The sequence below is a fragment of the Cydia fagiglandana genome, chromosome 1, assembly GCF_963556715.1.
Source record: "Cydia fagiglandana chromosome 1, ilCydFagi1.1, whole genome shotgun sequence".
Classification (NCBI taxonomy): Eukaryota; Metazoa; Arthropoda; class Insecta; order Lepidoptera; family Tortricidae; genus Cydia; species Cydia fagiglandana.
The window spans coordinates 5,264,130-5,282,018 of NC_085932.1; the positions used below are offsets into that span (position 1 = coordinate 5,264,130).

Here is a 17,889-nt window from a genome sequence, read left to right on the forward strand (position 1 = left end):
GTAAATTAAAGAGATATTATTATTGAATTAGGTATTTGACTTAGATTTTGATTAGAGACATGAAATAGGTAACATTAATTGCCTATGCGTGATTTCAGTAACTGGTTTGCTTTTAAATTATGCGAATTGTGAGTTTATGCCAGTGTCTAACTCTAAACATACTCTGCTTAATTATTATTGATTTGTTAATCGATTTAAAACAGTGTTTAGAAGAATAGTTAATCTAAATGATGGGATAGCATTAGTAGTTGTTAATAACTGTTCTAGCATATCTAAAAAGGGTTATATATAGGGTAACATATATACATCAATGATCGAGACACCCTAAATTTAAACCATCCTATATCTCTCGTTTTCAAAGTTACGACTGTGATGCTTTGTTGGTATCAGGGTCAGGATAAAATTTTATTTTCAAAAAGTGAATTTCGTGTCAGTGTCTATGGTTCATTTATTTATTAATGGAACATTTACATTTTGAAGTTCATCTTAACAAAGGTAATAAAATAACATTGAAACGGTTATTGAGTAGGTACTTAACATATGTCGGTACGCTTAAAAATGTATGTCACATAAAATTGTTTATTTCAAATTGAATTTTAATACTGTCAATAGAGTTGAATATTATAATTGCCATAAATGGCTTTATATGCACTATAGATAGTTAAAATCAATTCAGTTAGTATGAAAGAAGAAATCAATTACACCAATGGGGTTGGTTTCGTCAGAAATGTCTGCATTGATTTGAAAAATCTGCTATCTTTGGATGATTGCTGTGATAAGTAATACTGAAAGAGTGTGAAAAAACATGTTTTTTTTTTGAAAAGATTATGTTGATTTAAAAAAAATTGCCATCTTTAGAAGACGGCTGCAACGAATGGTATCAAAATGCTAATCTTCCATTTGGTCCGACCAGTTGATTTATTTCTGTTACCATAAATAAAATAAAATAAATCTGCAAGATAAACTGGTAAATTATTAGATATGTTTGGTGTCAAATAAACTTCGAAATTTAGAAAATGCGTCACAATATTGGACATTATGCAATTATTTCATATTATTTGCAAAAATAAAAATCTACAATTATGCATGATAAAATTGATAAAGTCTGCGTTTTGCTACTGAAACCTGTCTCAAGTGTTTCTGCCGGCTTTAAGTTTAATATTCGGAAACAGGTTAGCAAGGTTATATGCTAATAAAATAAAGAAAATATGTAAGTACCTATATTAAGTAACACAGATAGCTTTTAGACCTGTAACGTACAAGCTGAAAATAGTGTTTCAGTTAGAAATCATAAACGATAAAATAATGGAGACATTTTGTTTTTACTATAACAAGCAGCTACGCTTTTGTAAGTTTGAGAATTGTTTGTATTTTGTTTTATTTAGGTATCTAATTGGAAATACCGATATGGATTTACACTCAGAGTATCCTAGTACATACTTACGTACTCATTACTCATTGATCCTATAAAGCATAAAGGGCATTGTAACATCCCAAATTAATAAGTAAATAAGTTACTTCCTAGAGAGGTACCAAAATCTGATTTATTTGTCAGGTCTGTTTCAGAGAAATACTTAAAAAAAAATAGTTTGTGTTCATAATATGAAAATTCAAACTTTTAAGGTAAAATATCATATTTTACTTGAAGATTATCAAATTCATTGAATAAAATCTATTTGTTGCATAAACTTATATCGCTGTATGATGAAAAATGTGTTGAGCGTTTGTAAGATAAGTAAACATCAAGTAAATAATTAACTACTTATTGCATACTTGTAGTAAGTTAAGTTGTGTCTAATATGTTCATTTTGAGATCTAGAAGAAAATTTAAAGTCAAATTCTCATAAAGCTAACCATATTCAATTGACAGTAAACATAAAGAAAGGAAAGAACTGAAGGCCGAATGTCATGATAGACGCGATCTCAAACATATTGATTTAAAACGGTTTACACATTTAATGTTATTGCTCACAACTATAAGAAGCTGAAAAAGGATTTTGGTCTCAGGGGAATTTCATGGAATAGGTACGATTTATTTCAGAATATAAGAAATGTTTTATAAGTGTTTCTAAATTAGCTTTCTCAGCTATTTTCTTTTCGACCTTAAATTGAGTTTCGTGCGCCGGAGTCATGCACGAAGTAGGATGGCCGAATGTCATGATTTTTTAGTAATTATATCAAAAAGTGTAAGCAAATGTGAGTTTTAGTTGGCAACTTTCTTAAAATACCTGAATTTAATATTAGGGTAATGGGTAATGTTTAATGACTTACCTGACAACACTTGAGTTATCAAGTGGTAGGGGTAAGCGGGAATTAAACGGACGGTTGTTCAGACTCGTTCACTTGGATTGGGGAGGTCAAAGAGACGACATCTTGATGGTAACGGGTGAGAAAAGTTAAAGAGGCACCACCATTTTATAATTAGAGTAATCATAGATAAATTCATAATATGTCTCACGACAGTTTAATATCGAAAATTAAGTTAAGTCGACTACTCGTTCGTACCTACATCTACATGACATGATATAACTATGAGTCACATTTTAATACCATTCAACCATAACGTTTCAAATTTAAGTCTAGACATTAACCATAAAAATCAATACACCTAATCACATAAAGATACAATTTAACACGTGAAAAAACTTTACTTCTTTCGCGACTACGGCTAGCAGTTACGTACCTACTACCTACATATTTACCTGACTATGTATGTTAGGTCGTTTATAAGCTTTGTTGAATGAACAGGCGACAAGTTTGTTAGAAGGTCTTGAAACTCTTGAAACATGTAAGTCTAATTTTACTCCAAAGCAAAGTTAAACTAAAGGCAGATATTAACTGCGCCAAAAGATAAAAATGCGGTCTATGGCGTATGACTCAACTTACAAACATGTTATTTAACTTATATGTCATTGGATATCCCTTCGACATGATGGAACTTCTCTATACTTTGTATCTTTAGGTATTTAAAAAAAAGTAAACAAAATCTACCCTCTAAGCCAATTGACGGTAGATGAAAATATTATATGATCAAATAATGTTTGTTAAAGTCAGGTCGTTCTGTGACAGTTCCATGCGGTTTTGTATTTTTTGGTTGGTTAACCAATAAATGTTATAAGTTATAGTTACCCGAAAATGTACAATTTGTTTGATTTGATACAGACTATAGTGGTCTAATGATTAACTGGAGTAATTTATTTAATTATGGTGTTGTTGCAGGGATGTCGCCGCTTATTAAACTGCTGCGGCGATGGCGCCGGCAAGCCGCGGGAGAGCCGAATGCCGAGGAGGAAGCAGGCGAAGAGGCGGGCGGATCAACAGGTAATTATTACCATAATACCTCGGCTACACCTCGGCACTAACGCCAACCCCCATAGATACCCAATGGTAAAACAATTTCAGGCACAAAGTAAATTGGTAAATACACCCATACCAAACCAGGCGTGGCTCACTGCGCGATTTCGTCGCTTTGCTACTAGGTCAAGAAATGAATGCTCAAAACGTTGTAGACGGAAATGCTAGGAACACAATTTTTGACTCCGTAACTTTGTTTGGACTAGTTAAGAGGTGAACATATCAAAAGTCCCCGGCTGTACAAGTTTTATCCTGTCAAGTTTTTCGATATCATGAATAGTTTTTGAGATACCCGCTCTTGAAAGTTTATTTAGGGATTTTAATTTTATCTTGATATCTAGGTCAGTGAAGCTGTTAGGCCATGTTTGGTATCATTTTCGTATAAATCGGGGGTGCTGAATTCATTTATGGTATCACATTGACACCATTCCGAAGTAAAACCAAAATTAAAAAATAAATAATTTTTTTAAATCCCTCTTCACGCTTAAACCGCTGAACCAATTTCGTTGAAATTTGGTATAGAAATAGTTTAAATCTCGACACACAACATAGGATAGTTTTTATAACCAAAAGCATCTTTTGAGGGCGTGAAAAGTGGGGTGGAAGTTTGTATGGGGAGTCAATAACCGCTGAACCGGTTTAGATGAAATTTAGGACGGAATACATCTGTGATTTAGATGAAAGTGATACCAAACATGAATTCAAACCTTACCTTGAGCAGTATTAACCTCAGGAATTCAGTTTCGTTGACGAAGTTGAATTCCCCCCATACTCCATTTCACAACTTTAAAGGATGATTATTGAGATAAAAAGTATCTTATGTCCTGTCTTGGGACTCGAAATATCTGTATACCAAATTTCAATTAAATCGGTTGAGCGGTTTAAGCGTGAAGAGGAATTTAAAAAAAAGGTATTTGTTTAAAGTTTATATGTTTTTTCTGAGGAATGGTGTCAATGTGATACCAAAACTGAATTCAGCACCCCCGATTTATACGAAAATGATACCAAGCACGGTCTAGCAGCGTCACTAATGTAGATATCAAGATAAAATTGAAAGCCCTAAATAAACTTTCATGAGCGGATATCTCAAAAACTATTCAAGATATCGAAAAACTTGACTCAATAAAAGTTGTAACAAATTTTATCAGCTTTTGGTTTGTCTTAGTAGTCATGTCGCTAAGACGCAAAATTTCCAAGATATAAGTGAAAAACCGAAAAATGAGACCTTCTTTCCCCCCTCTACCCCCCAGCACCGGGGCTACGGCCGGGGACTTTTGATATGTTCACCTCCTAACTAGTCCAAACAAAGTTACGTAGTCAAAAATTGTGTTCCTAGCATTTCCCTCTATAACTTCTTATTGCTTGGCCTATACAGGTAGCTAAAAGTACATCCGTTCGACCCCAATTTTGGGATTTGCCATAAGCCGCGCGTGGCGCTGTCGCCACCTAGCGGCCATATCTGTGCTGATCGTGACAGACGCGTTTTGTTAGGGAGTGAGTCTTCTGTACCTACAATTACCAAACCACAATCTGTACCAAATTACAATTTAAAAGTTAAGTTAAACGTAAACAACCTTTTCCAACCATAAATGAGCCGATTAATGATTAATTGAATATCACAGGCACCTTTTCTGTGTGCAGGTTAACGCGCAATAATGTGTTTAACGTAAAACGTTTATGACACAATTTGTATAAAAATAAAGTAAAACAACAACTATAAAAAATGTATTGTTGTAGCATCACCCGGCACCGAAGCGCCCACTGTCGCGGCCACCACAGAGACGATAGGCGAGAAGACAGCGGAGATCGCCCACAAGCTCAACCTGGAGACGTGGCAACTGGTTGCCATCCTCGTGGGTAAGTTACTTTTCTATTTATCACATCGGCGGCAAACAAGCATCGATTACCGTTGACTATGGACCCCTGCAACTGTATAGAGATGTCACATGTCCGTTTCCGATCATAGAAAGCCCCTCCTTTCTTGAAGAACCCCTTAGGTACTAATAGTCCCTTAGAGAAAACCTCGGCAGTTCTTATACTCCTATATTCATCATTGTGACGAGGTGCAAAATCTTGGTCATCGTTGTCATTGTCATTAGGTCATTACCATACAATGACAACGGTTAAGATCTGCCAATCCAGGACTTACAGTTCTACGCAGTTTTTTATAATAGAAAATATTCCCTAAAAACAACATAAAACTGCATTTTTTCAAATGGAAAACGAACATATACTGTTAAAAAGTTAAGCACAAAAGTTGTTTCAATATATGACTGCATACACCCAAGTTGATAGTTAATACAAACGATAACAGGAAACAGTTATGTAATAACGCCCTCGAGCACGTAATTGGATTTGTTTCCGATATAACATGCGGAGAATTCTCTTCTGAATAGCCGCGCGGAACTCCGAATGCCTTTGGGCTGTTTGACAACGTTCATATTTCGATAACGGCTATTTTATTTCGAAAACTTAACATCACGCATTTGTTTGAACTACGCTTCCAGAATACTTTACTTGAAGATTTTTATTAAATGACATTCATTTACAAGTTAGCAGGAAATTACCAGAAAGTAAATGGACCTAGTTCACTGAAGTCAGAATTCACCGTAGAGACTGCGTCGCAAACAGTGATGTTCCAATAAATTTTAACGGAAGAAAGAAAAACAATATTTAAAACAGCATAATGTATGATAATTAGAAAATAAAACTTACTAAAAGGAAAACCAATATCATTTCTAAGAGAGATAGTTAGATATAAATACTTAAACATTTAGAGACTGCAGCTTCTGGTTCGTCTAACCACAAAGGGCTATTCGTGATCTTTTTCTTATTTTTTGAGTGCCATCGATTTACTTTGGAAATTATTCCAGTAATTTCGCTTCTGACTTCTGAAAAGCCCCTTTAAATACTAATAGAAAACATTTTTGGTACCACTGGCGAAGATAATAAGCCAATATCTTCCCCCAACTGCACATCATTAAAGAGTGATTACAACATCCAGGAGTCGCGGTAGTGGTCCTCGGCATATGCTTCTGCTGCATCAGACGATGTTTCCGCAAGAGGCGGTCCAAAGATGGCAAGAAGGGCATGAAGGGCGTCGTCGACCTCAAATCCGTCCAGCTCATCGGCTCAGCTTACAAGGAGAAGGTAAATGCCATCTGTTCTGACTACCATTGTGCTAAAGTAAACTGTTTGAGAACTCTGATTGTTATTAATGGATAAAGTGATCTGAAAGGGTGTTATTTCGGAAGTATGGGTCGTTGTTTGTGTTAGCAATATATTTTATAACAATTCCAAATATCACGACAACTATTCCTAAGAGAAACGCATTCTACAAGTCGAAACTTCGAGAAACGAAATGAAGTACCCTATCAGAATAATTACATACTTTTTAGAGAATTTTATTAACACATTGCTAATAATACTAGATTTAATATAAAATGTTTTCATTGTGTTGAACAATAAACATTGTTACAAACCACCCCAACAGTCCATTTTTAGATCTATTCATATTTAATGTAAGGCTAACAAGACCGAGAATCTGTTCGACTTCACTAATTATTTATAAGCAATACGGATACTCGGATGTTGTGGGCGTAAAATTCGCCATTCAGCCTACATTTTTTTCTGCGACGGGAATAATCGCCGGAAGATTCGAGACGTATTAGAGACACGATACCCCTGCCTATATAGGAAAATTGATATTGCTGAAAATTTTTCGATACTGGAGATTTGTGCCTGCAGGGGCCTATCGAGTTTAAAAAGTTTAGTGCTTATCAGCAATATCAGTTTTACTTCCGTTTTGAAATAATCCATCGTAATCATTATCATCAGAATATGACATCTAAGACAAATTTTTAAATAAAACTGTATAAAATAAAATATGTTATTTACATATTTTTTTTTTATAAATAAATAAATAAATAAATAAATATTGGTGCTAAGAATCACCTGCAAATATTATCTTAAGGCTCAATGTGCTGCAACGAGTAAAACACAAAAAAATTCACCACGCCAGCGCGAATTCCACTAGTCAATTGACATGAGAAAAATACTCAAAATTTGCATTAATGCCTTACAATTTGTTTCTTTCTCATCAGTTTATGACGAATAAAGAGAGCTTTTACGAGCTGGTGTGATGAGATGTAATTTTTAGTCCGTTTAAAGTGTTGCATGGTGAGCCTTACCATTATCCAAGCTTAACAAGTTACATCACTATACTTTTTAGAAAAAGGGTAACCGTCTTAACGTGTCTTTTCTAAATTATGACTTGTTAAACCAAAAAAAGAAATCATTTCTTAGGCTATATAATGTTTTACACTTTTGTTGTGATTTATTTTGCATAAATCTTTTTCAATAATAAGACACGTCAACTAACTTATTTCTAATGCTAAAAAGTATACAACTGTACTATCCGTAAATCAAACTGATTAGTCGTAAAATTTGCATTCATACTTTCAAGGTACACGACAGATAATAATAATATGCCCCCAATCATTTTAAAGTAGATACCATTGCAGAGGGAAAAAGTTAAAGGGTTCATGTTATTTATAAGAAATGTGATTTTCATGTGAAATTTGCCGCGGGACGTGAATGTAGGTTCAGCCGGACATGGAGGAGCTCACCGAGAACGCCGAGGAGCCGGACGACGGCGACTCCAAGAAGGAAGAACAGAAACTAGGGAAGCTACTCTATAAGGTGCGTGACTAGGCCAAAGGGACGAGGCCCAGGTTTGCTAACTGTGTGGTATGTTGCTCAACATTGTACCATGACATCCCGATTTTACATCAGATTAGAGAATACAGGATAAAGGCAAAGATGCATGTGTCATTTACATACAAGTAACAATCTCATAAAATCTGTCGTATGTAGAATATTGTTTTCCCGATACCTATTTTAGAGTTAGCGTTCCGTTTTACGTTTCATTAAGGCTTCATTTACTGAGCCCGTAACTCATTTCGCCAGTAAACACATTACGATTAAGCGAGTTTATTCTATCATCAAGTATCAGGCATGTTTATGTGACATCTTTATTAGACATCCAAAACAATATTCCATTTATTTGTAGATATTTTGTTAAAATTCCATCGCATTAGCTACAACTAACTACCTATTGAAGTCACCATCGCTATTTTAATAAATACCGTAACATTCTTTCAGCTCGAATACGATTTCAACAGTAACAGTCTCTCTGTGACTGTGATCAAAGCAGAAGATCTTCCAGCTTTGGACATGGGAGGAACTTCTGATCCCTACGTAAAGGTCTACCTACTCCCCGACAAGAAGAAGAAATTCGAGACCAAGGTCCATCGGAAAACTCTCAGCCCTGTCTTCAACGAAACGTTCGTCTTTAAGGTAAAAATACCTTATATTTCTTTATCGGTTGTCATATAATATTCAAAGTGTTACCTACCAATTATATTTCGAGTCACGTGTGTGGGTGGCTGTGGCTGGAGATGACGGCGCCCTTAAGCCTACAATAACGAGTATCCCGCGTAATGATTCTATTTTTGTCCAGAGCGTTCCTTACGCCGACGCGATGAACAAAACGCTAGTGTTCGCGATCTTCGACTTCGATCGGTTCTCCAAACACGACCAGATCGGCGAGGTGAAGGTACCGCTGTGTCAGGTGGACTTGGCACAGACCATTGAGGAGTGGCGCGAGCTGCAGAGCGTGGAAGGCGAAGGGGGGCAGGTGCGCACATTACACACACTGGCAGACGATAAGCCAGATCCTATATAACACTTTTGTAAATAACTATGCTAGTCAACAGTAAAAAGGAGTTTATGGAAATTATTGAAAGCAGCGAAGTGAACGCAGTTTTGGCCTGACTTTATAGTCCCAAATATCAGTAATGCTGCTTGATCTTACAAACGATTTCTGCTTTTCTTTGTATATTTTCCAGAACCCGTTTTCTATATCGTGAGTTTCCTAATTTTTGAAGAACAACACTTACAAGGAAACTATGTTTTTTTTATTATTTGGGTTTTAGTGCCCATTAGAAGGTTGATTACTCTGACACGTGTGCTTCTTTTATCTAATAAACATTTTCTTCATATATGGATTATACTTATAACCCATATAGAAATATATTTCTGCAAATGTTTTATGTAGGTACATGGTACATCATGTAAAGCGAAAAAACGTGATTGGTAAAGTTAACATTGTTAACTCTTACACCCAGGTCACATCAACAGCGTACTGACTGATGTACGAAACACAAACTATATCAACATGTAGCACACAGAACTGACAGGTGTTCATAATACATAATATAGATTAAGGTTGATACAAAGGTACATGAGATACGAAAACTATCGAGACTTTTATAATTTTTTTCTTAGCTTAGGCTGGACTGTCAAAACCCACTTAATCATTGCGTTTTGGCAGAACAGCAATATTTTAACTATAACATCTTCTCAATGAGTATGCCACATACATGTAATTGTGCATTTCCAATTTACTAAAGCCAGAATTATTAAAAACACTGAAAGTTCATATTCATTGAAAGGACGATTTACATTTTTTGAAATCTTACTGCACTTTTTTGATAAGAGGAACCTTGACAGAGCAAACCTACTTCATAACCAATTCTGACTTTGTAATATTTATTACTTAGTACCTACCATTGTCACTGGAGAGTCAAGGCACCTCGACGTGGATTGATTCGTCATTTATTTTTCTGATAAAATTAATTTCGACAGCAGAAATGTATTTACTTGGTTTTTCTCTTTTTCTCCATATTTTCTCTGCTCTGCTTGGCTGTGTTTGATTGTGTCCTGAACAATCTTGCATGCCGCTTCAAAACCGAAATGATCATTCACGTAAGTATTATTTTGAGACACATCAAGATATATATATTTGGAATTGTATTTTGAACACGTTATTACTTGGACAATATAAATACACAAAAGAGCTACTTGTACATTTTTATGTTCAACAAATAATGTTTGGTTGAAGTTTTGACGCCAGAGCGGCCGCTGGCGCTAGGTTCCACTTAGGACGGTAGGGCGTTACCTACTTTCGATCCACACCTAATTCTGTAAGATTCACCTTATACCCGATATCACCTGTCGTACCATTTTTGATTTCGATTTCATTTGTTCCATCCAACACTTTGTTTTGGTTTTATATTGCGGCTGGGGAATGTGCATGTCCGTCGTCTATAATTGTGCTCTTGTTATCTGTCTTGCCGATTAACGGACAACATGTTGCTTTAAGTTTTCCTGTTGCGTACAAAATTTTACGTTCTTTTACGTGTGATATTAATAGTTTACATTCGTCAAGAATTCTAAAAATGTCTTCAAAATTATTCGAAGTCGAAACAAGTTGTCGCGAATTGGCAAACAGTAGTAGATGGTGTGATTGGCTATACAGTGGGCACTCAAGTAATTGGCTATGTTGTTGAATATTATTATATATTGCTTTAATCACATTCCCATCCGTCCGGAATATACAAAGACATATCCCATAAGCTACTAGAAAATAGCAATAGCAAAAATTAATTGCTATATATTTTTAATTGAGGTACTGTTACCATAGCGATCAAACCGCCAAAATAATATAATCTAACAGTAATGTACCCAATGTCGTATGAGCGTATGTCACCCTAAACTGTTGTGCAAATGTTACAGGTCCATTGTCCGATGACTGAAGGATCATGCCTTACACAATGCTACCAACTATTTAAGTAATAATATGCATGTCTAGTGAAGGAACGAGTTACGTCCTGTGATCTCCTTAAAAAAATAATGTCCCTTAAATTCTTTTTTAAGGGGACACAATTTAGTAAATAAAATATAGGGAATGCAAATCGGTTATTTTCGGTTATTTTTTGTATGGAAATAATCGGTTATTAACCGAAACCGCGGTTATTCCCATACAAAAAATAACCGATTTGTATTCCCTAATAAAATAACGTAGTATATCTTTACATCCCGACAAATGAAATGATACATTGTACGCACAATTTCTTTAAAGTTATTTATACTTCTTTTTTGAGAACGGTACTGTATTGTGTACAGTTCTACGGTTTGTTAATTGGAGCTAACTTAAATTGTTCAACTCAATTAACTTGTATTCCGAATCTCGTTCCTTTACGTTTATTTTCTTAGTACCTACCTAGTAGAACTTACGCGTGTTTACAGATTTGGAAACACTATAATTTTCAATTTCACAATAGTATTAACTTCTATAAAGATTTTCTATTTTAAAGTTATTCTGCAAACTCGCGTAACTTTAACAAGCTTTGACTTTAGATCAACACTTCACGGCTGTGTTTAATTGGTGTATTGTGTGTTATGTACTACCCTACCCATCTGTGCCAATACATACTAAATACAAATATGTGTGCCTGAATACCTATTTTTCAGTGAAGAAAGTAACATTAATTAATTAATATTATTGAATATTGTTTTATGGAATACTCTTAAGTATAAAATGAAGGACATAAGTACAAATTACCTCAGTTATAAAATCAGTGTATGAAATGTTACATTCTTTATGCAGTGTGTTGTGGGTACTTTATGTATTTATGTATGTTTTGTACCTGTCTTAGATAATTGCGATCTGTTTCTAAAATGACTAGTCTTACTACAGATTAGTCTACTAAGATTTTATGGTGTGATAGGATGCAATTAAGTGTAAAAAGCCAATATTGTAACTTTCGAGTTGCTCAAAGTCATAGGCAACAATGTTCATTTTTCACCACGCATATTTGCCAGGTGTGGGTTTATTTCATTTTATTTTAAAAGGTTATAAAGGTGTGTCTGATATGATATGATCTGGGTGTCAAAAACAACAATTGGCTTCATTTCGGTAACAGATCGTAATAAGAACCTTCACTAAATGTTACAAATATTATACATATTATATTTATTATTTCAGCGGATATCTTGCTTCATGTATGCGAACGTTGGTGTTTTGTGTTTTGTCTCATAGTGTACCGAGTATGTTAAAATAATATATGTATCATGTTTATTTTTATACCTTAGATGGAATATCTATGTGCCAAAACGTTATTATGTAACGCAATGAAAGTGTCGTCAATTATGTCCGTATGACTAGCTGAAAATGTTGAGGCTATCTGACCGTAGGCTGCGTCCTGGCACGAGACATCGATACAGCCTTTCAATGTCGAAAAAATTAAGAAAGATATTTTGCTTTATTTCACAGATTTTTCAACACATTTAATCAATCCTTACAAACAATCACTTTACGCACTTAAAACATACTGGGAACTTAACAGTAACATTAGCATCACACGATTCCGCATTGAGAGAGAAAACGAATTACTTTTTTACAACACAATATTGAGGCACCTGTTTTTGAAATACCTACGCATTTTTCATAAACGTTAGGTAAGACACAAACACCTCTACTAAATTAAACAAAAGAATTAAAGCAAAACATTCGAAAACATTAGAAAATCTGTATCGATATACCAATAAACATAATTAATGATACGCTTCTAGGTGAAACACGAGGCTACTGTTCTGTTTTTTTTGTTTTGGTTGAGTGTCAAGGTATGAGCCCCTATGCCGCGGTATGGCCCGATTGTGTTACTACAGCTTTTACCCAAGTTCTGGACGTTATATCCCTGACACAACTCCCTCGTCTATCTTCCACAATGTCACATCCAAATACCAAACAGTTCCAAATGAGCAAGTGAGCGATTGATGCCTGCTGGGTTCATTTTCACGATGAAGGAATGATAACACTTTTTTAACATTTAAATATTTTTAGATTTAACTGTTTCAACAATGCATTTCATTAGTCACAACAAGGTTAACTTAGGTAAATTGTTACTAAAAAAATTACGATACGTTTTTGAAAATAATTCAAAACAAAATATTTTATTTGAAATTAAAATCAACACAATTACAAGTCATAACTGTTCTAATATTAATAAACTTAACTTGTAACATTTTTCTTAGTCGTACATTCGTTCAGAAAATATTATGGGAGTAGAAAATTACCGATAATGCAATTTCCAGGACAACAAGTTGGGAGACATATGTTTCTCCCTGCGATACGTGCCCACCGCGGGCAAGCTCACGGTCGTCATCCTGGAAGCCAAGAACCTAAAGAAAATGGATGTCGGCGGCCTATCAGGTAACCTTCGCTTTATCTTCCCACCCATAGTCTGTGTAACTCTCTTATAGCCTACAAACCACTATTGATAACACGCTAAAACCACTAGGATTAGGGTAACGAGTTAATCTTGTGCGTTTTTATATTTGCTTACGTTAAAGTTAGAACCCAAAATACTTCTCATTGAGCATGTTTTAATTACAGTCACTTTCCCCTTTTTACATACCTACTACATGACATGACTCCTAGTAGATTAATCAAGTTTGTCCATTCTCACTTTTTAAACTAGATTGAACGCTTATAATAACTCCAATCATGAACTGACTCATTATTCTACACTAGGCTTTGAACCACCATATCACTAGCATAAACCATACATTGCACTTATTAAGATCTAAAGAAATGTAACTGTATAAAAATGGTCACTTCAATATCATTTATTTTAAACTTTACGTTTCGTACTTATTTAAATAATACTTAACTAATCTGAGCATTTTCAGAAATTTCTTTAGATCTGCCAGTGTGGCATAAATAACATGTTTTAAATATGAATTTGTACGATGTTATAATGATAACTTTCTCTTTTTCATATCCCGCTCCGCTGGGCGACTACAGATCCGTACGTAAAGATAGCACTCATGCAAAACGGCAAACGACTCAAGAAGAAGAAGACAAGCATCAAGAAATGCACACTGAATCCCTATTACAACGAGTCATTTACTTTTGAAGTACCATTCGAACAAATACAGGTGCGAGCCGAGATTGGAACAAAATCGATGTCGTAGCGCCTCAAACTTAGGCAATTTTTGTATACGAATTTAAAAGAGACAGCATTAATGTATTACTAGAAGACTGGTTCAATTTCAATTCTAGTTTATCTAGTAATACTTTGATGTCTTTGTTTGTAAGACTGAAACTGGCAAATATTGCTTTGTTGTAAAATTGCCTAAGTGATGCGCAGTTTGATGTTGTGTCATTGTTGTGAATATGGGTACACACACCACTTGCATCCAAGCCAATCCTACTCCTAACATGGACTGAACAAAATTTGCTTTCGGATTTTTCGTTCCTTTTTTTTGCAAAGATGTGTAAACAGAATACTTAACAGAGTAAAAACGACTCAATATCATTAGAAACACAGAAGAAGACAAATTTTGGCAAGGAAGTATACATTTTCTTTTTTATAATTTCTATTGATGTTTATATGTGTCGAGAGACCCTAAAGACACGAACTGTGTAAACTTCAGCACATCCTAAAAGGTTGATTTCTCTCGAAACTTTTTTAACAATCAGGTATCGAGATGTGCGACGAATTAAAACTGCATTTTTGTTTCGTTTATGTTATTGTTGTTTGTGATGCTAGCTAGTATTGAATTGAATTGACGTAGCAACCTCATGTTCTGTGTCTGTATCCTGTTATGCGTTCATGATTGTCTCTCGTCCTCTCTTCCTGCTCTCCTGCGTCCTTTATCCTTCGTTTGAAGCCAACTTCGTTAGGACATCTCTTAGTTAAATGTAAACCTTTTGCTGTAACAGGACGTCTCAGGAAAAGGTATCATTTGCATGAATCTCCTAATCAGATTGGCTTTGAATATCGCCCTCTGATATCTATACCCAAAAAAGTGGTGTTATGAATCTCCCCTCGTAACTGCATTACAATTTGGTAACTTCAGATTGTAATTACTTATGGTTTAAGGAATCCAGTCCCACGATCTTCTTCTGCTTCTATCTACGGCTTAATATTTACCTTTCTTTATACTATATTCCATATAATATTTATACCCACGGTAAGTTTGCGACAGACCCAGTAGCTAGTATTGGGCATGACATGGTACGCTTATACAATACTTATATACTAAAACATATATTATAACTTAAAATATAATCATCATTTTATTTTAATGTTTTCTTGTTACATATACCTAGGGTATTTACATCTAATATAATTTCGATCACTGCACAATTTGTCATAAGTTTTAAAAATTGCATTAACTATAACACTGACATCCTACGTAGCTCACATTTATAACCAACTAATGCCATTTCTTATAAGTACATTAGAGATAAGTACTATGGAGTCTATGGATTTTGGAATCACGACTAAGTACCTAATCGATTATTAGGTACTTAGTCGATTATTAAACTTTCAATTAACAAAACTGTTTTATAGAAAACGTTCTGAAAACGTTTTATTTACCATTTGAACATTAATCATTGACCTTTGCGCAGCATCGCGTGACCACACAAAGTTTGAATCAATACATCTTTTCGTTTCAACGATAATGTTCACTCGCTACCTACCTACCTTTTTTTCATTAAGTAGTCTTAAATTTTTCACGAAATACTTTTAACTTTTTAGAACGTAAATTAAAACCTGAAGCTTATTTATTTCGTATCATTACATAATTACGTTCATCGGTGTGTTATCGCAGAACATAATATATTTATTACAAAGTGTTTATTTCTGTTCTGTTGAACACTATTATGGATGAATCAATACCTTTATATATATTTGGATACCTAGGTATATCTACTATACACTCGTATTTATTTTGCACGTATTTTCTTTTGAAATCCCTTTACACATAAGTACATTATGTATTACTAATTATACATTCACAATATTTATGACACGCTATTGCTTTGTTACCAAATCTTTGCTTTTGTTTTAAGTATTTAATGCATCATTACCCATATCCATTCCAAACAAAAGTTGATTTTCTAATGTTGCTCGACCAGTGTTTTTCGTTAAAATGTTAGTCGAAAAACATCATACGCAAATTTATTGCGTTCACTTGCGTTATTCTCAATGTTGTGAGTTAGGGCTCAAGCTCGATTAGGTCCGAAATTCGGCAGGGCTAAGTTTCTTTCAACTAAAAAAAATGTCTTAGTCTTAACAACACATGTCTTAGTCTTAGTCTTTAAAGTTTGTGCTCCTTACTCACAATATTAGATAGGTATGGACTTTTCGAGCAACAACTGCAGCAAGATTCCATAAACCATTTTAACCTGAATTTATACAGTTTCTGGTGTTCTGACTAGCAATATTTGAGGGCAACTTTAAGAACATCGCATGCCGCGCCAGTATTAACGTAATTAAAAAATCGTTACTTTAATATAGCCCTCTTTGTGACCAATTTTGGAGAAATTTACTTCGCCAAGTGTTTGAAGAGTTGATAAAATAAGACCAAAAGATAAACGCATGCAAGTTTCACGCCATGTCTATGTCAGAACCCTAATATATTTTATATCACCCAACTTGTTCTTAATCGGACTGCAGAAAGTGAATCTAGTGGTAACGGTGGTGGATTACGATCGCATCGGCACATCGGAGCCGATCGGCAAGGTGGTGCTGGGGTACAACGTGCAGGGCACGGAGCTGCGCCACTGGTCCGACATGCTGGCCAGCCCGCGGCGCCCCATCGCGCAGTGGCACACGCTCAAAGATCCCGACGATGGAGAGAAGAAGGACTAAGGTGTCTCAGGTACAATTTTGTGTCTAGAGTTTATATTCAGACTTTTAAAATTATTTCTATTAAAGTCAATGTAGCTAATTCCGTCATAAGGGCTATTCCGTCCACTAGCGTTTTTCTCGAACAGCAACAACATTGATACTCGGAATTTTGTCGACAAAGCAGCGATTGCTTTTAATTTCAGCAATCAAAAGCAATTTTTTTTTCCTACGATTTAAAATACGCTTTTGGGCTGAAATAGCCCCTATAAGGAAATTAGCCACGTTGACCTTATACCACACAAGGCCCGCCTGCTGTTAAGCAGCCACTGTAGCATATGGACGCTCGCAACTCTAATGGAGCTACACGTGCTTTGCCGACTTTACGCGATTTCCTTGGGAACCCTGAAAACCTTATCTATCTCACCTTTTTAGTCTTCTAACGTTTTTTTATTAATTCAAGCGTCAACGTTCCTCGTCGTAATTTATATTTACCTAGACTTTTTAATTTTGCAACGACTCGGCTTCAGTTACATAAGTTTTAATTATGTGAATAGAAGTTTTAATTAATAGAAGTTAAAAAGTAATATGTAGTAGAGGCGGGTATTTACTGACGTTAGGTACAGTCAACGGTAAAAATATGGGTGTACAAATCATTTCAAAAATATGTCCCATAACTCTTATGTCAGTGAGTTAAGAACTATGGGACATATTTTTGAGTAAGTTGTCTACACCCATATTTTTACCGTTGACTGTACTAAAAAATCTTTATACACACTTTATACAAGGAAACCGAATAATTTTAACCACGCATTTCTGAGGTCAAAAGAAGGAAAAAATGTAATATGAGTTTCGTCAAAAAAAAACTTGTTTTGTTTTTTCAATTCTTTGGATGTATTTGTACATAAAAAATAAATGTTATTGGTAAACTTGTCACTTAAAATTATTTTACATTTTTTTTTCAGACTCCACTTTTTGCAAAGTGTTA

General features: G+C 34.9%; 1 protein-coding gene across 4 annotated transcripts in view; it reads left to right on the plus strand.

The window, feature by feature from the left end:
* The window catches only part of LOC134679701 (synaptotagmin 1), a 35,391-nt gene that overhangs the window by 12,283 nt on the left and 5,219 nt on the right, over positions 1-17,889 (plus strand). Inside the window, exons 2-10 of one of the 4 annotated variants that reach the window (XM_063538646.1) lie at positions 3,220-3,321; positions 5,092-5,211; positions 6,359-6,504; positions 7,957-8,055; positions 8,518-8,712; positions 8,876-9,052; positions 13,354-13,471; positions 14,066-14,199; positions 16,731-16,935. In XM_063538646.1, the coding sequence (XP_063394716.1) occupies positions 3,222-3,321; positions 5,092-5,211; positions 6,359-6,504; positions 7,957-8,055; positions 8,518-8,712; positions 8,876-9,052; positions 13,354-13,471; positions 14,066-14,199; positions 16,731-16,925 (1,284 nt within the window). In that variant the 5' untranslated portion in view covers positions 3,220-3,221 and the 3' untranslated portion in view covers positions 16,926-16,935. The remainder of the gene's footprint in view (positions 1-3,219; positions 3,322-5,091; positions 5,212-6,358; positions 6,505-7,956; positions 8,056-8,517; positions 8,713-8,875; positions 9,053-13,353; positions 13,472-14,065; positions 14,200-16,730; positions 16,936-17,889) is intronic. The other 3 variants (XM_063538659.1, XM_063538652.1, XM_063538661.1) reach the window with 3 other exon arrangements.